At 43.6% G+C, this 25,913-nt stretch overlaps 1 protein-coding gene across 2 annotated transcripts in view; it reads left to right on the top strand.

The window, feature by feature from the left end:
- Nucleotides 1-25,913, top strand: part of trim67 (tripartite motif containing 67) — a gene marked incomplete at both ends in the record, with an annotated part of 164,725 nt that overhangs the window by 124,967 nt on the left and 13,845 nt on the right. Inside the window, 3 exons of one of the 2 annotated variants that reach the window (XM_079256010.1) lie at nt 13,193-13,303; nt 18,478-18,631; nt 21,653-21,733. In XM_079256010.1, the coding sequence (XP_079112136.1) occupies nt 13,193-13,303; nt 18,478-18,631; nt 21,653-21,733 (346 nt within the window). The remainder of the gene's footprint in view (nt 1-13,192; nt 13,304-18,477; nt 18,632-21,652; nt 21,734-25,913) is intronic. The other variant, XM_079256011.1, reaches the window with a different exon arrangement.

Here is a 25,913-nt window from a genome sequence, read left to right as displayed (position 1 = left end):
TATATATATATATTATGTGTGTATACGTGTGTGTATATGTATGTGTTTGTATGCGTGTGTATGTGTGTGTATATGTATGTGTGTGCCTGTATGTGTGTATATGTATACATCTGTAGGTTGTTTTCTTTCTTTTTGTTTTTGGGTTATTTTTTAGTTTTTTTTTCTCTCCCTTTTCTCTCCCTTTATCTCTTTCACTTTTCTTATGAGGTGTTTCTTCTCCTTTCTCTTTCTGTCTTTTGTCTGTCCTCTCTGGTCCAGCAGTACAAACTCTACAATTCAAACAACAATACAAAATAAACATAGAAATAAAATAAAAAATCAGAAAGTCAAGGGGATCATTATATCTATAAAGCTTCCCTTGGCAGAGAAAATTTGCTCAGCAGAACACAGCATCCAGACCATCATTCTGCTTGCCTAAATGCTGGACAAGACAAAAAAAAAAAAAAAAAAAAAAAAGATTTGTAGATTTTTTTTCTTCTTTAAACTTGTCTTGTCCGGCATTAAAGCAGCAGAATGATGGTGTGGCTGCTGTGTTGTGTGTTTTTCAGAGCCAATTAGCTTTGCCAAGAGGACGTTTATACAAATAAAAACCCTTTGAAAATCTAAATTCTTATATTATATTAGTTGGTTTATTTTGCATGAATGTTTGTTTTACTGAATTTTCATGGTACTGCTGGACGAGGGGGGGATTGGAAAAAGATGGAAAGAACAAAGACAAAGTTGATCAGAACACCAGCTAATCTCAGCTAAAACCAGAAACACACAAAGAAAACAACCTGAAACAGTCAGGTTGATGGTTAGTAAACCTGCACCATATCAACTCTGAGTCAGCATGCAGAATATCCAGAGAGAAAACTGATCCAAGAACAGCGGTCATGTCATCATGCACAAAGGTCAGAGGCGGGTCAGGAAGACCCTGAGACCCAGCAAAAGCCACTAAATGTGCTCCTGCTGGTGGGATGATGAGGCACGTAAAGATTTGTCCACCATGTATTTGTGCAGACATCCGTCTACATCTTTCCTTCTGTTTTTACCTGCTGGGAATGGTGGACAGAAACCAGCCGTCAGCTAATCTGATGCAAAGCAGGACAAGTTCGTCTGCACTTTTCCTGGACGAGTGCCTGACGAACCCGTACAGCAGGAAGCATGAAAACAAGCTTTGAAAGAAAAGTAAAGAAGTTAAACAGAGCGAAATGAAAATACATAAAACAAAAGTTAGCATTTATGTAGTTTTGACAAATTAAAACGTTTTAAACTTTGATTTTAAACAGATGAGTTTCAGCAGACCTGCTGATGTAAAGCGTCTTCTCACATCGTCCCTGTAAGAAATAAATTCTGTTTGGAAAGTTTATTTTGATTAATTTTTGTATGTTTTATTTTATTTTGATAAAATAAAATTAAACATACAAAAAAACAAAAGTAAAAAAATATCAACAGTCAAAGTCAAAAACAAACAAACGAAGATTAGAAGGTGTACCTGTTGTAAAATGTGTTTTTTATTCAAATCAAACTTTATTTATAAAACACTTTTCATACAACAACAGTTCAAAGTGATTTTCATAATTAAAACAAATTAGGAATGTATATTTATATATAAAACCATTGATTACACACCTGGTCATACTCTCTTTCTCACACACCTACGTAGCACACACACACCCATCTTTTGCAGAAACATCAGCCCCAACTCCTAGTTTCTGTCTCTTCAACTAAAACTTCAGCATAAAAACATAACAGGTGATTAACATCTGGGGTTAAACATCTGGCTTCGTGCTGAGGTGAAGAAACTATGTGCATGTCGACTCCAGCATCCACGTTGCTATGGAAACCGCCCAAACAGGCCACGTGGGAGTCCACACCATAGCCAGGACTGTCGCCACGGCAACGAGCCCACAGAGGTAGCAATCACAGCTCCTGATGGGGAGGATCTCCAGGTCAAACTGTGTAAACATGATGAAAGTTTGAAGAGATTTGGAGCATTAGCAAAGAAAAAAGTCTTTTAGATTCTGCTGTTGGATGAGAACGCAGAGCTCAGGTTGGGCTTTTGGAGTTTTTTCTCCTCTCCTCCATATGTTTTATCACGATGCACAAGTTAGAAAGTTGCTGAACAGCTTAAAATGATTCATATGTTCTCCAGCCTCCAAGCATCCTGACAGCTTCAAAATATCTGTAGAAGAAGCTTCTTGGAAGAGAAGAGTCCGGTTGTTTTCTGTTAAAGCCCTCAAGATCACCATGACCTGGATGTGTCTGGATCTTCTTTTTCTTTCCTTAAACGTGTGGCTGGTTTTCCCCACATTAAACAAAGAATAAGGAGGCATCAGTCTAAGAAGAGGAAGGAGGAAGAGGAGAGGAAAAAACTGTGTTTCATCGTATCGCAGCCAGCGAGGAGTTTGGACTCAGAGGAGGAATTTACCAGCCTGTTGGAGAGAATCGCAGCCAGCTTCATGCAGCCATCTCTCTCTACAGTATCCGCTAATATGACCTGAATTATTGGTTGAGATTCCTGACATGTCGTCACGGAGAGCTGCAACCACGCTAAGCTTATTTAACTTCATCGCAGATTCCAGAGGAGGAAGATAAAATGATACGTTTCCAAGAGATGGCAGCTAGCAAGTCATCGGATTAGGCTGAAAACCAGCGGTTTTCTCTTTTTTCAGCATTTTACCCACTAAAGAATGTTAAATTAACCCAGTTCCCCCTAAACCAGGGGCCACATTCATTACAATTAGATGTCCGGTAGAGTGGACCATTAAAAACCACAGGATAGGAACATTTTCCTCTGTGGTTTAGAACAATGTTGGACAAGTACATCATCAAGATGTTTATGTTTAACTATTGTTTACTTCATAATCAGCATGTCTCAGTTTCTCTGTCAAAGAAAAAAACAATCTCAGTAAACTGTAAAGATCCAGGGACAAAGTGCTTGGTAATATTATCCAATTTTTCTTTTTTCAGGGATGTTTTGGTATCAAATAAAATTATTACTCTGAGCATTTTGGATATAAATTATTTGAACTTGTTACTGAGATTTTAATCACAGTTTTTTTTTTTTTTTTTTTTTTTTTTTTTTTTGTAATTTAACCCACTAAAGCCTGACCCCAAAAATATAAGAATATCAGAAGTCATTCGTTGGTCTTTTAACACACAAAAAAAAAAAAAAATAAATAAATAAATGTGTTTATGTTCCTTTTATTATCGCCTCAGAATGATTGTAGTGATTTATCCACCAGGGGGCAGAATACAAGCGTCAAATTGTTTACAACAGAGTTTTTACCATAAAGTGACGAGAAAGGTCTCAGAAACTGGACCAGACGTGATAAATCAGCCGTTTAGAGTTAACAGTAAAAAACAGACAAAAATCTTTTTTTCTGGTTCTTGGTGGATAATTATTAATCATGTCTTTATTTTAGTTTAGCTTGATTAATTTTCTTTAGGAGATTGGGTTAAGAATGATTTGCTTTTTCAATAACTACATTTTTTTAATTAAAATGTTTGTGTCTTTAGGCAAATCATTTATAATTCTGCTACATAAACTCACTTTCTGACTTGTCTTCTTGTTTCTATTTCTGTGTTTGTTATTTATAATTTTCTTTAAAACGTCTGACTTTACATACCCTGATTTGCTTGACCTCCTTTATTCCTTATAATTCCTCATTTAGCAGCAATATTGCTTAAAGCTTTCCATGATCACGCAGGTTTTTAGCCGTTTTCGGTCCTTAGCTGTTGGATATAACCCACCTGGACTGTTCGATCTCCAGACAGAGAATTTAGTTCTTGTTTTTTTTTTTCATCGGTCTTAAACTGTGGGTTTTTATTTTGCTTATTTATCCATGAACCATTGACACCAAGCATGAGTTTGAAATAAAGTCTAAACTCACTGATGAGCTTTTGTTTCTACGAGCAGATAGGAAGGATTCTGCTTCTTTTTATCCACTTTATAATGTATCCAAACTGCTTATAAACTCCTTTTCATTACTGCTTATTAAGTATATTCAACATATAAACACTATAAATGCAAGAGCTGAATAGAAATGAGGCTCAGACTGTGTTACAGAGGCTGCGAGTCGTATTAAGGATGTGTCTGGGATCCAAATAAGGGACCTGCATTAACATGTTTCAGTATTCACACCCTCCAATTCATTTCACATGCATGTGACACATATTGGAAACGGCCTGCAGCCGGGTCTGCAGGAGCATGTAGGAGGAAGCAGACGGCAAGTGTCAGCAGGCCAGAAAGAAATTGAAATAAATGTGGGATTTACTGAGGCGTCACGCCTCATCCTTCATGTTGTTTACACAGGAGATAAGAGGAGGGTCCGTCAACGTGAACTGACTGGTAAATTTTCTCTTGGAACAATATTAGGTCTGAATTTTCCTGGAATTCAGGCAGGTTGTGTTACTATGTTAGCTCCAATGCAAACATAAGAATACGAATAAAGAAGAGATTTTTTACTGAATGGTGCTAAAATGTCCTGATGGGTTTGTGGAACTCTTCATGGTTTTCATAATTCAGCTTAAACAGCAGATGACAGGTGAATAATTTGCTCCGATCTCATTAAGCATCACACAAATGAGGGGGGTAATCACCAAGTCTTCACTTAATTAACTCTGATTCATTCAGGCGCTCATCGGTGAACGCTATAATCCATTATCTCAGATTCAGCAAAGCCACCAGACGTTTTCTGTCTAATCGCCAACTTGACAGTGAAAATATGATGTATTTGTTTTTATAAGTATAAAGGAGATGGTTAAATATGCTGATCAGTTGGAATTTGCTCCGGTTTTGTTGCACTTGAATGAAAAAGGCTAATAAGGAGGCGGCAGTGAGCGCAGTTTCAATTAGCCCTGAATGACTGGCTGTGACATCCATCCAAATCTCATTTCCCTCCTGCCTGAGTTCAGTAAGCAGTGACATGCCTCACCTCGTTCTTTCCTCCCCTTTCACACAGAGAAACGCCGCTGATGACAGCGCACCAGCAGTCTTATGGGATTTTCACCGTTGTAATTGTGGAATTACAATATCATGCTGACAGTCAGGCTTTCTTTTTGTTTTACTGACTATTTAATCCCACAAACTCACCTGCTTCAACCGCCCTCACCTACGCGACTGTTCTGCTTTCTATTTATACAGAAGAAAATCTGGTGTAATGTTACTGTGTGGCAGGAAGCCATTAAAAAAAGTAGAGCTTGTGCACAGAAATCCGAAAAACAGACGAGGAGCAAACAGGCTCAAACCAGATATAACCAAAAGAAGAAGAGACAAGATTTGTACAAAAAGCCAAAGTCAGAGCTCAAAAACGGGTTACAGAAAACATTTCAGGCCTGAAGCAGGATTTATGATTTTTTATTAACACTGCCATGGTTCTCTGATTTTATCACCATGGCAACCTTATCTTTACTGATGTGTCATGATCAGGACTTTGCTTTTGGTTATCTTGGCTTTTAGGTGTTATGTATTCTCTCACTGCGATGGACTGGCGACCTGTCAGGGTGGATCTGCCTCTCGCCCAGTGATGCTGGGATAGATTCCAGTTTCATGGATGGGTGGATGGATGGATGGATGGATGGATGGATGGATGGGTGGATGGATGGATGGATGGATGGATGGATGGGTGGATGGATGGGTGGGTGGGTGGTTGGATGAATAGATGGATGGATGGGTGGATGGATGGATGGATGGGTGGATGGATGGGTGGGTGGGTGGTTGGATGAATAGATGGATGGGTGGATGGATGGATGGATGGATGGATGGATGGATGGGTGGGTGGTTGGATGGATGGATGGATGGGTGGAGGGGTGGATGGATGAATAGATGGATGGATGGGTGGGAGGTTGGGTGGAGGGGTGGATGGATGAATAGATGGATGGATGGGTGGATGGATGGATGGATGGATGGATGGATGGGTGGATGAATAGATGGATGGATGGTTGAGTGGATGGATGGATGGATGGATGGGTGGGTTGGTGGATGGTTGGGTGGATGGATGAATAGATGGATGGATGGGTGGATGGATGGAGGGGTGGATGAATAGATGGATGGATGGGTGGATGGATGGATGGATGGATGGATGAATAGATGGATGGATGGGTGGATGGATGGAGGGGTGGATGAATAGATGGATGGATGGGTGGATGGATGGAGGGGTTGGTGGATGGTTGGGTGGATGGATGGGTGGATGAATAGATGGATGGATGGTTGAGTGGATGGATGGATGGATGAATAGATGGATGGATGGGTGGATGGATGGAGGGGTGAATAGCGTTAGATCCATCTATAGATGGGTGGATTTATTCTATTACATACATTGTACGATTGCATTCTTTTTCCTCACTTCTCCAGGTAACATCCTCTCGGGTCTCATTGCTGAACCATGGTGCACATCTGAAACAGCCACTGTGTTGATATCCAGTTGCTGGCAGGTGATGTGGTGCAGTACAGAAAAACGAGGCTGTCTGGTGATGCTTCATGTTGGAAATAAAAGTTATGATGGGGTCAGGAATGTGCAGAATGCATGTCAGTTTGCACATACCTGTAATGTAATAAATGGACAGCACTGCAGAGCTGGACCTGATCTGGATCTGTATCTGTATGTATAAATGTCTATGGCACAGACACACAGCACAGTACAGACAGAGGCCATAGGTGATTGAACGCCCGTGCTACATGTATACTTTAAACATTGCTCTGTGACCCCGTGTTGGCAGAGATACACATGTACACGTTGTAGCATTTTTCTGCCACTTGGGGGCAGTCTCAGGAATTTGTAAAGCAATTTGCTGGTTGTGCTGGTTTTCTTGTGGTAACTTCGCTGAAAAAGATGAACATAGCAGACAAAGATCCGCTCCTTTCTGTTTAGGAACCATTTTTAATAAATGAAATTTCCCGGAATCCTTTTCCTTTATGATCACCGAGGTGTCCTTTTGTAAAAGATCAGTCGTTCTGTGCCGGTCATCTTTGTAGCTGCAACTTTAAACTTATTTGCATTCGGTCATATTCACCGTAAACCACCTAAAAATGACACGAGAGGACAGGAAGATGATGTTAAACAGCATTTCAATTAATATTTTTATCCATTTCTTCTTTTTTCTGACTGTAATTGATGATTAAGTACTGTCCACCCATCCATCCACCCATCCATCCATCCATCCATCCATCCATTGTCTGTCTATTCCATTTCCAGTGCATGGTGGGGGTTGGGACTGGAGCCAATCCCAGTGGCTACAAGGTGACAGACAGGACGCAAACTGGGCAGGTTGCCAGTCCATCACAGGCTCAACACAGGGAGATAAACAGTCCAAGGCAGAATTTAGAAACAGCAGACAACCTGTTTTTGGACTGCAGGAGGAAACGGACTACCTTTACAGACCCCACAGGGGAGGACCTGCAAACTCCCCACAGAAAAGACCTTATCGTGGCTCAAAGCAGCGCACAACGCCACCATGCAGCTCGGCCGAGTCACACTTTACACCTTATTTACATGACGATGCTGCAGCTTCTGTTCTGCAACCACTTCTCCCAGTTTAACTCATGCTGTCTCAGGAGAGCCCAGACTATCCTCAGAGACCCCTCTCTTCCTGGTCATCAACTGTTTGAACTGTTGCCCTCAGGTAGACGCTTCCGGATGTTTAAAGCGAGAACAAACAGGCTGAAAAACAGTTTTTATCCTCGAGCTGTTGCATCACTGAACTCTGTTTTTACATAGCAGCATCTTAGCTGCAGTTTTAGTGCCTGTGAGACAAATGTCACTTTTTCGTACTTTTTTAGCATTATCTTATCAATAGTCTTGTTTTTTATAGTATTGTTTCTGTGTTTTATTTATGTGTTTAATTATTTATTTAATTGTTTTCACACAACTTTCATTGCACTTGTGCAATGACAAAGTTTAAAGTTTAAAAACCCTGTTAAATCAGGAAAACTGCTTTTAGCAGTGAATTCTTATTCCTGGAGCTTTCCAGCGCTAGCTAAGGGTTGTGGAGCGCCGGAGATCTGATAACGCGCGGGGAAAATCCTCATCTGTGGAGGCTGATCCGGGTTAGCTCGTCTATTCCCGATGAGGTCACTGTTCCTGACTTTGTTTTCTGTTCGGATTTCTGTTTTGGGCTATTTTTGGTTTCCTGCCCTGCAGGGGTTTCAGCTTTATTTCTGTAAATCCTTTTATTTCCTGACACGGTCTCCAGCCTGTGAGGCTCCTGCTTAAACCTGTGTGTCAGCACAACGTTGGAATGGAGCAGCTTGGACGTTTGCATCAGCGCATCTCGTTTCCACCTTCTGGGTCAGGAGTTCAGCCGTCTAAACCCTTACGTTTCCTATCGAGCATCTTTGGAAATCATAGCCACCATGGGTTATGGGTCTTTTTGTAGTTCAGTCAGGCAATGTTTGAGCGATCTGTGTGAATTCTATTGAGAAAATATTTATTTTGTTTAAAAAAATTAACTTCATATGAGGAAAACTAAAATCCTCTGTCAGCTGCAGTCTGGATGACACCTTAGCTAAAACTCATAATATCTGAAGCAGCGGCGTCACCGGGAATATTGACAATGCCTTAGACCCCACCACTTCATCGCAAATTTTTGATTTTTGTTTTTGCTTCAAGCTAATAAAAAAAAAAAAGCGTTTAATGGGAATAATAAAGATCCAGGACTGTTTAACCCTTTATGGGGCAAGTGAGTATTTTTGATCACTTTCATGTTCGCCGTGAAACTTTATTTTTTTGTTACTGTAACAACAGAATGGAGGTCTTGGTTCATACCAGAAGGACAAGTTAAGGTTAAAATTTCTAACTTGAAGGTATTGAGTGCCCTATAAAGGGTTAAATCACAGTGCATACATCTAACTTGGTTATTTTAATATAAATGGTTTATCAGTTTATTTTACTGCTATATTTTATTATTCAATTCAATTCAATTCAACTTTATTTACATAGCGTCAAATCACGGCAATGCCATCTCAAGACGCTTTACAGACAGAGGGGAAAACATAATGAAGGCCAATTCATAATAGCCTATATAAGGAAACCAACAGATTGAGTTGAGTCCAACTCAATCTCCCATCCTGAGCAAGCACACTGGCAACAGTGGGAAGGAAAAAACTCCCTTTTAACAGGAAGGAAACCTCCGGCAGAACCCGGCTCAGGACAGGCAGCCATAAGCCTCTGCTGTGTGGGGGGAAGAGGACAGAAAGACAACAGACAACAGGAACTGCTACTCCCGGCCAGGGAGACCTGCTGAGACAGGAGACATACATGTTAATGATGCAACACTGTTATGGGGGGGGGGGGGGTAAAAGAAAGAGATAAGGAGAAAAAGAAAGAAGCTCAGTGTATCAGGAAATGTCCCTCAGCAGTCTAAACCTATAGCAGCATAACTAAGGGATGCTAACCATCCCTAGCTATAGGACTTATCAAAAAGATAAGTCTTCAGCCTAGTCTTAAAGGTGGGGAGGGTGTCTGCTTCCCTAACACTAACTGGGAGCTTATTCCATAAGAGAGGGGCCTGATAACCAAAGGCTCTGCCTCCTGCTCGGCTCTTTGAGACTCTAGGAACCACAAGTAAGCCTGCAGTCTGCGAACGAAGTACTCTGCTTGGTATATAAGGAACAATGAGGTCTTTGATATATAGTGGTGCCTGGTTGTGGAGGGCTTTATATGTAAGGAGAAGGATTTTAAATTCTATTCTAGATTCAACAGGCAGCCAATGAAGAGAGGCTAAAACTGGAGAAATATGATCTCTCATGCTGGTTCTGGTCAGGACTCTGGCTGCAGAATTCTGGATCAGCTGAAGGCTTTTCAGGGCATATTTAGGACAGCCCAGTAATAGAGAGTTACAGTAATCTAGTCTCGAAGTAACAAAAGCGTGAACCAGTTTTTCTGCATCACTCTGAGACAGAATGTCCCTAATTTTGGCTATATTACGTAAATGAAAGAAGGCTGTTTTAGTAACCTGCTTAATATGTGGGCCAAAGGACAGGTCAGGGTCAAATATTACTCCAAGGTTTCTCACTGTAGCACTGGAAGCTAAAGTAATGCCATCCAGGTTCATTACAAAACCGGAAAATTTAGCTCTGAGTTTTTCAGATCCAACGAGAATTACTTCAGTCTTATCTGAGTTTAAGAGGAGAAAATTTCTAGACATCCAAGTCTTTATGTCTATGAGACAATTTTGTAGCCTATTGGGCTGATTTGTTTCATCTGGTTTAAAGGATAAGTATAGTTGAGTATCATCTGCATAACAATGAAAGTTTATTCCATGCTGTCTAATAATTTTGCCTAAAGGGAGCATATATAGCGTGAAGAGTACTGGTCCAAGTACAGAACCTTGAGGAACTTACTTACTTACTGTAGTTTGTGAGGAGGACTTGTCATTTACATGAACAAACTGAAGTCTATCAGATAAATATGATTTAAACCAGCTTAACGCTGTACCTGTAATTCCAATCACCTGTTCTAGTCTTTGTAACAGAATGTTATGATCGACTGTATCAAATGCAGCACTATTACAACCTTTGAAAAAAGTATTTATTATTTTAATGAAGGTTTGATGATTTTCTCATATAGCCTGTACATCTTTTTGGGCCCTTAGAATATTCCTGACTTTTCCCCCATATGGCGCCTCTGATCTGAAGTCAGACTGAAAGTCATCAGACTAAACCTGTTGATGTCTTGAGTTTTGTTTTGGGGTGAAGCTGATTTGAATCTTTTCGTCATTAGATGTTTCTGTTGAAACCTTTACAGTCATATTTTCTTCATTTCACCGTGTTCTGCCTCCATCGTAAAGATGCAAAGTGTTGCTTCAGCCTGTGGCTTCTCCTCCGCTCACCGCCAGATTCTCCTCTCTGTTTGTCCCGGTGTCCACATGGAGTTGTAAAATTTACATTTCTTACTCCTGGAATTTACTCTTCACCTCCCATCCACCTTCCCATTTCTTTTCTTTGTTTTCCCTCCTTCTTCTGGAGACGTTTTATTTGCATTTTGTTCTTTTCCTACAACATTTCCAGCTTGGTGGCGAGGGACTCATTCAGACCGCAGGATTAACGTCTGCTGATCCAAATATCATCTACACCCCCAAAATAAATCCAGTTCTACTTGAACTGCCCCCATTTCCTCTTTTTTTTATGTTCTGCGAAGCCTTTTCCACTGTGTTTGTGACCTCCTTCTGTCACCATCCTCACAAGCTTATTCCACTTTAAACTGTTACTTATGCATGTTTGCCGAGCCTCATTCAGCTGCATGAAGAGGAATCTGAGTCGGCATTTAAAGTGGTCAGCATGCAGCTTGCAACAGCTGATAGCAGCTTGTAAAGAGGCTGTGATGCACGTTTGTAAAAGTCAGACAATACTGGGACCAGTTTAACAACAATTTTGGTGCTAATTTAATGGAACAACACAGAATAGTGAGGTTTAGATGTAAATATCCTCCTGACTACCAGTAGTTCAACTTCTCCTCTGTGGAGGACCTTTGTAAACCTAAATAATTTCATCTCCCTGAATGCTACTGAACTAACACCTTTGGTCTTTAAAGAGGACATTTAGTGCTTTTAAATGGTAGGTGGGGGGTGGGACTTTGTGAACTTTCTTTCTCTCTTCAAGAAAAATGGCCTCCATTGCAACAAGCATGTTTTATGGGAAGAGCAAAAGTGCATAATACTTTTCTTTGTGCTGATTTTTACTTGAAATTTTGTAGTTATATTTTCATTGAATATCTTATAAACACATTAAATCCTTTCTTAGATAAATATAACTATATTTTACCACAATATTTAAAAGTTTAAGCAGTGTCCTCTGTAGTGGACATTTGTAGTTACCCATTTTCTTCCCTGGTTGTCAGGAGGATATATTCATGGTTATAGATTGAAAGATGATCTTTTGTCTCATCTAAATGTGCTTAAAGTGCAGATTCAGCAGAGTTTCATACATAAATTACAGCTGGTTCATATGTAGCGGCTCCACATGCAAATCTAATCACCAAAGTTAAATCTAAAGCAGTTTCACTGGCTTCATGGGATAGTCCCTCATGCATCCATCACCAATCAAGCAGATGAAAGGTCTGCGGTAGATTCCAGGTTGGACTCATGTTGTCAAAGGAGTTCCCATGGATGGAAAGAGAAAGAGAAAATCCAGCAGTTTGGTGCGTATTGTGATAAAGAGATTGAACTGGTGAGCTTGGGAAAAGGTTTGCAGGATCTTTTCCGTAGTGCTGAAAACGTTTCCACTGCATCCACTCAGGTGAAGAACTCTCCAGAAAGCAGGTGTTTTAGTGTCTAAATCTGATGAGAAGACAAATAAAACACTGAGGGTTCATCACAAGCTGCAAACCACAACCAGCCTCAAGGACAGAAAGTTAAGATGAGACTAAACCAAAGACCATCTAACGAAGCTGGATCAGGCCTGGTTTCAGATCTGGTGCAGCAGAGAGACTAAGCACGGTGGGGGCAGTTATATGGTATGGGCTTGTATGCCTTCCAGCAGCTCTGGGAAACTGGTGTTTGTTGGTTTCCTGACAGCAGACAGAAGCAGCTGGATGAAGTCAGAAGTCATCGAGATTTACTCTCCGCTCAGATTCAGCAAAGTTAATCGGATATCTCGTCACAGTGCTGCTGAACAATGTCCCAAAACGTCTTTAAAGCAAATAAATGGAGTATTCTGCCATGTCTGAGGCAGTTATCAGATCTCAACCCAGCTGACGGTGGGCAGAAAGACCCGGAAACAAGCAGCGACTGAAAGCAGCTGCAGTAAAGGTGCTGCAACAGTTTGGTGATGTTCATCACTTCCAGACTTCTGACAATCATTACCTACAAAGAATTCTCAACAAAGTGTTAAAAATAAGCATTTTTCTTATAGTAAAGTTGATTGTCAAATTCATTTTTAGCCTCTGAAATGAGACTAAAAATGGTTGCAGTTCCATATTTTTGTCCAAGTCCTTGAATTAAACCTGAAAGTCTTCACTTCAATCATATCTCAGTTGTTTCATTTCAGCCCAAACCATGAAATTTTTTTTGTTTTTCCAGAGATTTCTGGACCAAACCGTCAAATGGACAAATAGTAGATTAGTGTTTGGGTGGAAAATTTGGGTCACTGAGTATAAAAATGCAGGAAACTGCAACATTAAGCCACAATTTGATGACTGTTCTTCTAAGATTTAAAACGATATGATTATTTCCGGTGCTAATTTGTCTGACCTTTGTCTTTCTTCTGCAGGTGGTGCGTGACCAGATCACCCACTGCACCATGAAGCTCCGCCAGACCACCGGCATGATGGAGTACTGTCTAGAGGTCCTTAAAGAGAACGATCCCAGTGGCTTCCTTCAGGTATCCGCCCTCCCATGTCTTCACGCATTACATTTTATTAGCTTCTTCTCCATTAGAAACATTTTTTTTGTCTAAAGCCATTAAAGATAAACTTTTAAGTAGAAAATGTGATTATAGACAAGTTAAAAATGCTGTAGGACATCTTTAAATATCAAATAAATCAACATGTATGATTTATTTCTGGGATTTTCTACTGAAAACTGGCTGCAAAGCTCCGCTAGCATTGACGGAAGCGTCTGATGTTCGTGGCGTGCACAGCTGCGTTCAGCACAGTCAGAGACAAACAACCCTGAAATCAGCAACATAAACACACCCGCCTGCCTGATTTCATGCTCCTTACACAGCGCAGCAGCACAGCAGGCTGCTGATTAGCTTCACAAACGCTGCAACTGATCTGCTTCTCGTTCAGCTAGCTGCAGGTTTACATGATCAGCTGTTGATCTGTAGTTATTGATCTGAGCTTTGCTGGGATGGAGGAAGGCTGAAGGAAAAAGTCATGAAGCTGCACAGCCTCACGTTTCTATGTTCATGTTTTCAGCTGATGCTGATGGTGTTTCTGGTGGAGGAGGGGTTTCAGTCTTAGAAAACAGCCACATCTGACTTTTGTGTGACTGGTCAGGATGGGGACGGAGTCCTGGTCAGGATGGGGACGGCATGGTCAGGATGGGGACGGCGTCCTGGTCAGGATGGGGACGGCGTCCTGGTCAGGATGGGGACGGCATGGTCAGGATGGGGACGGTGTCCTGGTCAGGATGGGGACGGAGTCCTGGTCAGGATGGGGACGGCGTCCTGGTCAGGATGGTGACGGAGTCCTGGTCAGGATGGGGACGGCGTCCTGGTCAGGATGGGGACGGCGTCCTGGTCAGGATGGGGACGGAGTCCTGGTCAGGATGGGGACGGCATGGTCAGGATGGGGACGGAGTCCTGGTCAGGATGGGGACGGCGTCCTGGTCAGGATGGGGACGGAGTCCTGGTCAGGATGGGGACGGCGTCCTGGTCAGGATGGGGACGGCATGGTCAGGATGGGGACGGCGTCCTGGTCAGGATGGGGACGGAGTCCTGGTCAGGATGGGGACGGCGTCCTGGTCAGGATGGGGACGGCGTCCTGGTCAGGATGGGGACGGCGTCCTGGTCAGGATGGGGACGGAGTCCTGGTCAGGATGGGGACTGAGTCCTGGTCAGGATGGGGACGGAGTCCTGGTCAGGATGGGGACGGCATGGTCAGGATGGGGACGGAGTCCTGGTCAGGATGGGGACGGCGTCCTGGTCAGGATGGGACGGTGTCCTGGTCAGAATGGGGACGGCGTCCTGGTCAGGATGGGGACGGCATGGTCAGGATGGGGACGGTGTCCTGGTCAGGATGGGGACGGCGTCCTGGTCAGGATGGGGACGGCGTCCTGGTCAGGATGGGGACGGTGTCCTGGTCAGGATGGGGACGGAGTCCTGGTCAGGATGGGGACGGCGTCCTGGTCAGGATGGGGATGGAGTCCTGGTCAGGATGGGGACGGCATGGTCAGGATGGGGACGGAGTCCTGGTCAGGATGGGGACGGCGTCCTGGTCAGGATGGGGACGGAGTCCTGGTCAGGATGGGGACGGCATGGTCAGGATGGGGACGGAGTCCTGGTCAGGATGGGGACGGCATGGTCAGGATGGGGACGGAGTCCTGGTCAGGATGGGGACGGCGTCCTGGTCAGGATGGGGACGGCATGGTCAGGATGGGGACAGCGTCCTGGTCAGGATGGTGACGGAGTCCTGGTCAGGATGGGGACGGCGTCCTGGTCAGGATGGGGACGGAGTCCTGGTCAGGATGGGGACGGCGTCCTGGTCAGGATGGGGACGGCGTCCTGGTCAGGATGGTGACGGAGTCCTGGTCAGGATGGGGACGGCGTCCTGGTCAGGATGGGGACGGCATGGTCAGGATGGTGACGGAGTCCTGGTCAGGATGGTGACGGAGTCCTGGTCAGGATGGGGACGGCATGGTCAGGATGGGGACGGAGTCCTGGTCAGGATGGGGACGGCGTCCTGGTCAGGATGGGGACGGCATGGTCAGGATGGGGACGGAGTCCTGGTCAGGATGGGGACGGCGTCCTTGTCAGGATGGGGACGGAGTCCTGGTCAGGATGGGGACGGCATGGTCAGGATGGGGACGGCGTCCTGGTCAGGATGGGGACGGCGTCCTGGTCAGGATGGGGACGGCATGGTCAGGATGGGGACGGCGTCCTGGTCAGGATGGGGACGGCATGGTCAGGATGGGGACGGCGTCCTGGTCAGGATGGGGACGGCGTCCTGGTCAGGATGGGGACGGCATGGTCAGGATGGGGACGGCGTCCTGGTCAGGATGGGGATGGCGTCCTGGTCAGGATGGGGACGGCATGGTCAGGATGGGGACGGCATGGTCAGGATGGGGACCGGGTCCTGGTCAGGATGGGGACGGAGTCCTGGTCAGGATGGGGACGGAGTCCTGGTCAGGATGGGGACGGCGTCCTGGTCAGGATGGGGACCGGGTCCTGGTCAGGATGGGGATGGAGTCCTGGTCAGGATGGGGACGGCGTCCTGGTCAGGATGGGGACGGCATGGTCAGGATTGGGACGGTGTCCTGGTCAGGATGGGGACGGCGTCCTGGTCAGGATGGGGACGGAGTCCTGGTCAGGATGGGGACGGCATGGTCAGGATGGGGACGGAGTCCTGGTCAGGATGGGGACGGAGTCCTGGTCAGGATGGGGACGGCATGGTCAGGATGGGGACGGAGTCCTGGTCAGGATGGGGACGGAGTCCTGGTCAGGATGGGGACGGCGTCCTGGTCAGGATGGGGACGGCGTCCTGGTCAGGATGGTGACGGCGTCCTGGTCAGGATGGGGACGGAGTCCTGGTCAGGATGGGGACGGCATGGTCAGGATGGGGACGGCGTCCTGGTCAGGATGGGGACGGCATGGTCAGGATGGGGACGGAGTCCTGGTCAGGGTGGTGACGGCGTCCTGGTCAGGATGGGGACGGAGTCCTGGTCAGGATGGGGACGGCGTCCTGGTCAGGATGGTGACGGCGTCCTGGTCAGGATGGTGACGGCGTCCTGGTCAGGATGGGGACGGAGTCCTGGTCAGGATGGGGACGGCGTCCTGGTCAGGATGGGGACGGCGTCCTGGTCAGGATGGGGACGGCATGGTCAGGATGGGGACGGAGTCCTGGTCAGGATGGGGACGGCATGGTCAGGATGGGGACGGAGTCCTGGTCAGGATGGGGACGGAGTCCTGGTCAGGATGGGGACGGCGTCCTGGTCAGGATGGTGACGGCGTCCTGGTCAGGATGGTGACGGAGTCCTGGTCAGGATGGGGACGGAGTCCTGGTCAGGATGGGGACGGAGTCCTGGTCAGGATGGGGACGGAGTCCTGGTCAGGATGGGGACGGAGTCCTGGTCAGGATGGGGACGGAGTCCTGGTCAGGATGGTGACGGCGTCCTGGTCAGGATGGTGACGGAGTCCTGGTCAGGATGGGGACGGAGTCCTGGTCAGGATGGGGACGGCGTCCTGGTCAGGATGGGGACGGCGTCCTGGTCAGGATGGGGACGGCATGGTCAGGATGGGGACGGAGTCCTGGTCAGGATGGGGACGGAGTCCTGGTCAGGATGGGGACGGAGTCCTGGTCTGGTCCAAAGATCCTCTGCGCTGTTGGGAACGGGGTCTTTGTGGATTGGCTTTATGTTGTGCAGATGCCATCAGACTGGTCCCTTGACAGTTTTTCTTTGAGTGCTTCTTGAGCAGACTTTACTGAGCTCACTGCCGTTTTACTTCAGGCGGCTGTAACGTGTGGTTGTCGGGGGGGACGGGGGGGACGGGGGTGTCTGCAGAAATGGTGTCGTCTGTAAACATGACGACACATTCCAGGCTGGTGATGCATTGGAAACCATGTAGGAAAGAGGAAGGAGGTGTTTGGACACCAACTCGCTTGCAACAGACCACCTAGCTGAGACTCATTCTTTCTGGGGATGACTGGATGGATGCTGGAACAGCGTGTGTTCAGGCAGAGGCTTCTTCAACAGAAAAATACAAGTCAATCCTGCCTCCAGCTGGACTGCCTGACTGGACATCAATTATTTCAAAACATACATAATTTCATCTCAGGGGGTTAATTAAATATCTTTATTTAGTTAGTTCGCTACTTTGACCTGCCTCTCGCCCAGTGGTTTGCTGGGATAGGCTCCAGATTCCCACCACCCTGACCTGGATGAAGTGGAAAAAGAACGGATGGTTTCGATACTTCTCCTGGATTTTATTTGTGTTCATGTTAAACATAAAACATGTTCGATAACCTACCTGTGTTTCCTGTCACCTCATTTTATCATTAGTTGTCACGAGGATACATAAAACTGCAAGGAAGACGAAGATTTAATAAATTCTGATCATAATCTAAGCAGAAAACATCCAACACAGCATGACTGCTATGAAGTATTTTCTTTTAGCTCCAATTTCTCTAAACTTCATCTGAACATTTATGTTTTTTTTCGCTTCACAAAACACATTTCTATCTTTAAAGAAATGTGATTTCTTGCCTCTGGTTTAGATCATTTCTTTTCTTGGAGAAAGAATGCATGAGGGGAAACGGAATAAGGTGAAAGCCGGAGATGAAATGAAGATCAAGGCAGCTTTTGAGGAAAACACACCCACACACACTCTCATCCCCTCACTTCCATCTCTTCTGAATATTTCATGATATATTGATCATCTTTCTGTATTGTCGGTAATGTCTACGTTCTGAAAAGATTCATTTAAAGAATTAAAGTGGCGTGGAGCGCCAGTAAGTGCAGGAACTCTTGTAAATTCACAGCAGTTTGAACTTATCTGACACAGAAAATGCTGTTAAATGAAGCGATCTGCTTTGAAGGCTTTAGGAATAAGTTCTGAATCCTGGACTCACGCTGCGCCACATTCTTTGCATTTGATAGAAGTTAAATGTAATGTATTCATTTAGCTTTTCTATCCAGAGGCAATGAAGCTCTCACCAGCAGGCAGAAGGTCTCATTCTTATCCGTTCATGTTTGAGTTGCTCCAACGTTCAGTCATCAGACGCTGGAAGGGATTCCAGCCCAGACAGGCTGCTCTGTATGCAGGCAGGTTATCCGGTACCTCCACGTACATTCAGAAGTGTTTCATGGTTGTGCTCTCGTCTCGTCTGTGGATAGATCTCAGACGCTCTGATCAAACGAGTGACGTCGTCTCAGGATCGATGGGTGAAAGGAGCCCTGGAGCCGAAGGTCCGCCCGGACTTTGACCTCACCCTCAACACCGACTCGCTTCTCCAGACCATCCTGCAGCTGGATTTCAGCCAGGGCAAAGGTGAGCATGCTCTCACATCTTTTTTTTAATTTTTGTGTTTGAAATGTTCTTTTTCTGCAGTTTAAGACGGAGGTGTGCAGCTGGGATGATGGACATTTAGGATACAAACACTGCAGTCATGCAGACAAGAAAAACTAAATCAAAATGCAGAAACAGACGCTGCGTTTCCATCACACCTAGAATAACGCAAAACCTAAATATTGTAAGAAAAAAACACCAAAGGAAACACCTGTATTTTGAAAAAAACTCAAAAATTGCTAAGATGTATTTATGCTGTTTTTCAGATGTTTAGTTGTAGAAGTATTTCGCAGAAAGGAAGTCCTTTTTTCATGATGTGACCAGTTTATTTCCAGTAAAGATTGGGCGGATTTGGAACAAACAACAGCAAAATGCAGAGTTTACATTGAATTCAAAAGACAAATGATGGATAAGGGTTTTGAAAAGCCGTGGCAAATCCTCCGCAGCAAGTAGAAAACCCCGACGTTACGTGGCTACCTCACATAAACCACAGTTTTGTAAAATTTGATCATCCAGACGAAATTTGACGAAACTGCGGCTTCTGCACTAAACACTAAAACACCTGAAAATGTCGAAATTTTACTAATATTGCTTTTATTTTGAAAAAAACCATAATGGAAACACAGCTAGAGTTTTGTGGCACTAAACAGGAATCAAATGAGCCGATCATCATCAGTGGGAGATCGTCCATCAAACAGATTTATCCTGCAGTTTCCTGCTTCGCATCATTCAGGTGTGTGTTAACACAACGCCAAGGAGGAAAGACACCAGCAACTGTTGCTGCTCATTAACCGAGGAAGCCTGTTTCCAAACTGAGGGTCCATCCGTCACAGCTGCTGATCAGTTACCAGTCCTCCCAGCAGTCAAGGTCCCAGCAAGTTCAGGGCTCAGAGAAGCTGTAGAAAAACCAGGATCTCCATCTCAGAGGATCCAGTTCATGACAGTCCAATCAGAGAAAGGCTGAACAATACAGACTGTTCGAAGGGACGGCAGGAAAAACGCTTTTCTCTAAAAAAAGAAAACATGATGCTTCCTCTGAATAAAACCACAAGACTTCTGCTTCAGGGTCTTTTTGGACAGACCGGAACAAAGCGGAGATGTTTGCCCAGCAGCATACCAGAAAAACACCTCCCACCAACTGTCAGGCACGGTGGTGGAAGGATGGTGATGTGGGCTTGTTCTGCAGCTACAGGACCTGGATGCGTTGCCGCCACGGCGTGGAGCGTGAACTCATCCGGGTGAAAACGTGTTCTGACTGGAACCAAGCAGAGCAGCCGGTCTGCAACACAAAGTCCAGACTGGCTGAAAACCTGAATGAACTGAAGCAACTTTATAAGACCAGTGAACCAAAATGACTCACAACATGTGTGAAAAATGGAAAATATTTCTTTATTTTAATGGTTTCACCAACTGTTTCTGCATTTTGTCCATTTTTCTTTTCATAACGATCTCCCTGAGGTTGTATTTACCTCATTCTAACATCTGCTTACAGAGCTTCATCAGTGCACAACATGACTGATCCGAAGCAGCAGCAACTCTTTGGTGCGTCATTTAGCTGATCTAATTCAGTCCCTTTCGAGCTTTCTTTGCAGCCTGCACTTCCAGTTTGCTGTTTATTGGCTGTTGCTACCCAACAACACGCCGCTGTGCATCAGTAAACACTATAAATTCACGCTGCTGCACTCCCAGAATTACTCAGATGCATCAGTGTGTGTTAAACATGAAACCAACAGTACGCATATTTTATTTCTAAGCTGCTCCATTGAGGCAGCAAATATGTTGTTTGTTTTTATGAGGCTGTGATGCCAACATGGCTCCATGTTGCTTTGGTTTGTCCTCAGTAACCTTTGTTTATATAAGGGAACCATTTGTGTAAATACATTAAAAAAAAATCAGCAAAATCCTGTTATTTTCCATGCGGTGAAGTTGACTTCCTCATCGCTGAGGACGCCAAACGTGCAGCACCTGAAGGTCACGGCTCAGGTTGAGTCTCAGTTGAAGGAGACGGCCTCTAATTTGAGCTCTAGTCGGGCTTGTTAGGAAGCAGAGAGGCTTTGATCAGGCTGCCTATGTTCTTTCCCATCGGTACGCCTCCCTGCCCTCACATCCCACTGATCATCCAGAACAAAGCAACACAGTTTAAAGATTGACAATCAGATTTCCACGTTTGAGTCGTAGTCGCCGACATTCACAGCAACACGGTGCAGGAGCAGCTTTTACTGACAAGTTCAAGTTCAAGTTAATTTTCCACCAACTTGTGTTTTCTTTGCTTCCCGAACTGGAAAAGTTGCTTTCAGTCTCATCTGCTGTATTTAAAGGTAGAGTATGTAAGATTTTCATGATCTTCAAAATAAATTTAATAAAAAAAAAATAACTGCAATCATAATTAGATAGTTTTTAAACATGTAGGTTCCAGTCTGTCCATATTTGATGTGTTATTAAATTACAAGTTTAATTAATGACAAAGACCCTTCTTGAATGTTTTCTGACCAGTAAAAAAAAAAGTACTTGTTTTCCACCAGTAGGGGGAGTATAAGCCCATTTATTCCAGAGCGGCTCTGAGCTACAGCTCACAATTGGAGCTGGCAAGGAGGAGGGGTGAGGGGTGAGTTTTGCTCATTACTGCCAACCTGTGGTCGTTTGTGGAGGTAGCAGTTTTGTGGTTTTGCTCACGACCTGGTGTTTGCCACCTGGTGGTGGAAAGAATCGCCTTGAAATCTTACATACTCTGCCTTTAAGTCGTGATTAAAGTTCAGTTATGCTGACGTAAACCTTCATGTGAGTTGGCATGTACATGTAATTTGCACGTGAGGGACCACACTGCTTTCCTCACCATGTTAGTCTGACTTTCTGGTAACTATGGTAACAGATTAATGACCTCTTCTTTTAATTTTAGCCTCTGAATTCAAACCTCCCAACTGCTTTCACAGTTTGCTGCCAATTTTGACCTTTTTTAAAAATGTGTTTTTGTATTAAAACATCCAAACAACGTCATATTTCCAGATGTGCAGGAGAAACCGTTATTGAAACAAATGCAGGCAGCAGACAGTGGTGAGGCTGAGATGGAGGCAGAGAGCCCTGGAGGTATTTCAGAGACTCTACTTCTCACAATAAACCTCTGTTACCCTTCCTTATATGTATTTTGTCCCTCCTCTTCATCCCTCAGCCCCTGATCGCCATCACGGTCATTCTGATTGGAAACTCACTGAGTTTATTGTTCCACAGCGTCTCTGTGGTCGTTTCCCTTTGCATGGTTATTGTTTTCCAGCTCCTCCCCGATGAATGTGCCTCTGCAGAACAATCCTGCACACTGACGACTGCTTTCTGCAGCACTTTTAGTTTGATTTCCAAAGTTCCACTACTGGATGCTTAATTTTACGTGCATTGTTTATACCTGAGATGATCCCAAACAGAAGAGAAGACATCAGTTTGCCACCAGGAAAAGACAACTCCTGCTAATTGTGAAAGAGAGATAAGAAACTTGGGACATGATGCAGACACTCTTATCTAAAGCAGTTTACACATGCAGGCTTCGGTGCAGTAAAACACTCTGGTCGATACATTAAGTGCTAAATCAATTGTAATCTATTTAAATGATAGAGTTTGAACACGCAGGTGCAATTTGGAGCATCTGTAAAGGTTTCATGCTGGAAACCTGCTAGAGGAGCTTTCTAAAGGTTAGCTGAGAGATAATCATGGCGTTTACGAACAGCTGTGAACAGCGTGACCGTAAGACAGAGGAAATATGTACAAACCAGCAATGAAACCATGGTTACGAAGCCGTTATTCTGATGAATACTGTTTCCTGTCGCTGCAAAACCCGACAGATCAGTGCAATGAAACAGGTTCATCAGCTCGATAATTACTTAATAATTCAATTAGAAAAAACAATAGAAAGTTATGTCATTAAAATAAAAACAGTAGTCAAAATACAGATAGAACATGATGTCTTATGAGCGATAAAAAGGGTAAAAAGTGAATAAATAAAGTTATTATAGTGAAATGTTGAGCAGGTCAGTGAGATAGCAGCACAATACTCTGTAAATAATTTAAAATATCATAAATAAAACATATTTTTACTTTATTCTAGTTCAAATAAAAAAATAAATAAACATGTTTGCAGTCAATGAACTATCCTTTTAAAAACATTATAAGTTTCAGAGATATTTTGCTTCAGTTACACATTTCATTTTCTTTTATTTATTTACATATTTTTTTATTTTTTTATTTGATATTTTAGTTTAGATCTATATTTATATTTCTGTGAAAATATCAAAATTAAATATATGACAAATTCTTTTCTTTAAAATATTTTTTTTTAAAAATACTTTTTTTCATTTATTTTATTTGTATAAAACATTTTATATAAATCATATATCATATAATGAAATTGGTAAAATTACATTTTTAATTTTAGCCACATATGCTTTTTCCTATTATTATTATTATTATTATTATTATTATTATTATCATTATTTAACATTTTTATGTGTATTATACTGTACAGGTCACAGTGCATTTACAAAACCATAAAACATTTAATTCCAGGTATCTGTAGCTGAAAATCCAGTATTTCACATTACAGTTTCAAGATCTGGAAGGCATTTTAAATGTTCATACAAGCATAATTCCACATGTATGTAATAATCCATGTGACCTGTCTCACCTCATGATGAAAACTGAAATCATGTCAAATTATCCAGTTTTTTTTTTATTTTCCAGTGAAGAGTAGTTGTAGTGAAGAGGAGCTTATTGTGAAGCAACAGGACTGTATTTCAGATTTTCCTGAGTTGGGTCATTTTTGGCTGATTCAGAGCAGCTGCAGCTTGGGGGGGTTGGGGTGGGGAGCTGTTTTAAGTCTGTGTGGCTGGGAAGGGCTTTGAAAGGTTTGCCTGATGGCACGAGTTCAAAGAGATGGTGGCATGAGTGTGTACGGTCCTCACAGATGCTGGTTGCTCGCTTTCTTGCTCTGTGGTGTAGATTTATTCCAGCGCTGGGCGTTGAACCCTAATGAGTCAGTGTGACCTGCAGTGAAGGTGATGAGGCCACATTTGTTAGTGAGATAATATATTACTTCTATCTGTCAGGCATAGAGGACAAACAACTGTAAAGCAGTGAAAGGGAAGCTGCTGACTGGGTCTGTAGAGGATCATATTGTAAAGTGAAATGGTCCCATGACAGAGCCTTGGGGTACACCATAGAAAGGTGATGGGATATGGACATTCTGCTTTATGAAGAAGAAGTTAGTGGGATTTGACCATAGACTGTATATAGAAAGATGGACGTAGCATCCGTGACGTCACCCGTAGGTTTCTGAAGAGCTGGATTGAAGCTCGGTGGGCGGTTCCTACCATCGCCATCTTGGCAGGGTCATGCGTGTCGTCTCGCCCACAAAATGCAAATATGGGCAAACAGGTGGAGCTGAGAGGGGGGCTGTGAGCGTCATGGTGGATGATTGACATCGTGCGAACTCCGACCTTTCTGTAGCTAAGAGCTGACCGAGCTAACGGAGGTAAGTGGGCTAAAGCTAAGTCACGTTGTTAACCGGCTAAAAACCGCGGTTGTTCTACGTTCTTCTGACTTGAAGCGGGAGATGGGGTACCTGTCAATCAAAAGGGCACACCCCTAAATATGCTGAACTTTGAGATTAAATTACTTTTAAATGGGCGAGTTAGAAAAAAATTCACTCCCCCCACAGTTGTCATGAAGGTAAACCTGACCTATTAAACATAAAATGGATTTTTTAACCAGGCTGTAAACATGTTTATTCCTGCTGTAAACATGTTTATTTCTGCTGTGAAGTTGGTCTTTTTAACATGGGAGTCTATGGAGATTTGCTCTGTTTTGCAGCCCCTAGTGGATGATGGGAGAACTGCAGTTTTATGCACTTCCGCATAGGCTTCACTTTTAACCGCCAGAGGCTCTGTCCATCTTTCATATACGATCTATGGGTTTGATTCAAGGCAAGGCTGGGCCACATCTGAGATTCCTGTTTCAGAAAGCACAGAGTAGGAAGGTGGCATTCACTGTGTCAAAAACCACTCCTAATACCAGACTGATCCAGATCAAAGACGTTTTCTATCAACAGGAAGGGACTATTCCAGCTTGCATAAAAGGAATTAAACGCGCTTCTCACATATTACACGTTGTATTATTTATATTATGTAGGGATGTTTGGCTTTTTCTTACTGATATCTGTTTATTTCTGATACCCATATAAACCGATACTGATATTTAAGGAGCCGATTGTACCAAACAAATAAAATTATCTAGAAAAATAAACATTACATCTCCTATATTTTGTCATGTTGAGTTAGAGGAGACGTAGCTGAAGAATTTGATATATAATAAGTGCAAGCTGTGTAAATGTATGTCATGAAAAAGTAAAAACCGATAATAATTTCTGATATTTCATTTTAATGTTGATATCGGCATGCCCATAAAATTGGAAATTTCTAATATAATATATAATATTGATAAAAAAGTGTTCTGGTTTGGCTAAAAGCAGCCTGTGTTTAGTAGGAAACAGACTTAGCGATACGTGCAGATGACAATACTTATTGAACTTATAGTTTCATTGACAGAAAAGTTGGGACGTTTTCTGAACAAAAGCTTAAATCTTTCATTTATTTGTTTTTTTAATTGGACTTTTAATCAGTTGGAAAATGGAGATGGTTGCTGCAGTTTTTACTGATGGATCTGTGTCCATATTTGATGAAAACAAGATTTCAGCTGCTTGTCGGATTCTCCTCTTCATGAACGCACGCTCTTCATCCACTCCCATTCCTCTTGTTACAAGATGCCATCTTGATCTGCGTTTGGGTCAGTGCAGGTATTGTGATCTGTGGCGTGCGGAACCAGACATTGGTACGATCCCCCAGTAGAACTGCTGTCTTCCTGTCCATCTGAGTGGAGCTGGGGTCCAGATGAGTCTTGCAGAAGGCTGATATAAGATGCTGTCAGGTTCCTGTGTGGTGTAGCCTGAAAGGATGTTTTTTGGGTTTATATTGATCATGGAGGCCTGATGGATTCTCCTGTGGTGCTGTCTGAAGGGTCAGAGGTCATCTAACAAATTTCTGTTTTTTTTGCATGTTAGAAAATTTCCCAACTTTTCTGGCCACGAGGTCGGTAGATCCTCCCACAGCTGAAGCAGACTTCATAAGTCTGAGCAAGACGTGTGCTCTGTGATCCCTTTTACCCTGTTTTGTGGTTTGTATGTCTGTTTCACCTATTTTTAGAACAAACTGTTCTCCAAGCACATGGG

Source organism: Telmatherina bonti, assembly GCF_933228915.1.
Source record: "Telmatherina bonti genome assembly, chromosome: 16".
NCBI lineage: Eukaryota > Metazoa > Chordata > Actinopteri > Atheriniformes > Telmatherinidae > Telmatherina > Telmatherina bonti.
Note: the sequence above shows the minus strand (reverse complement) of the source record. Positions and strands in the feature narration are given on the sequence as shown.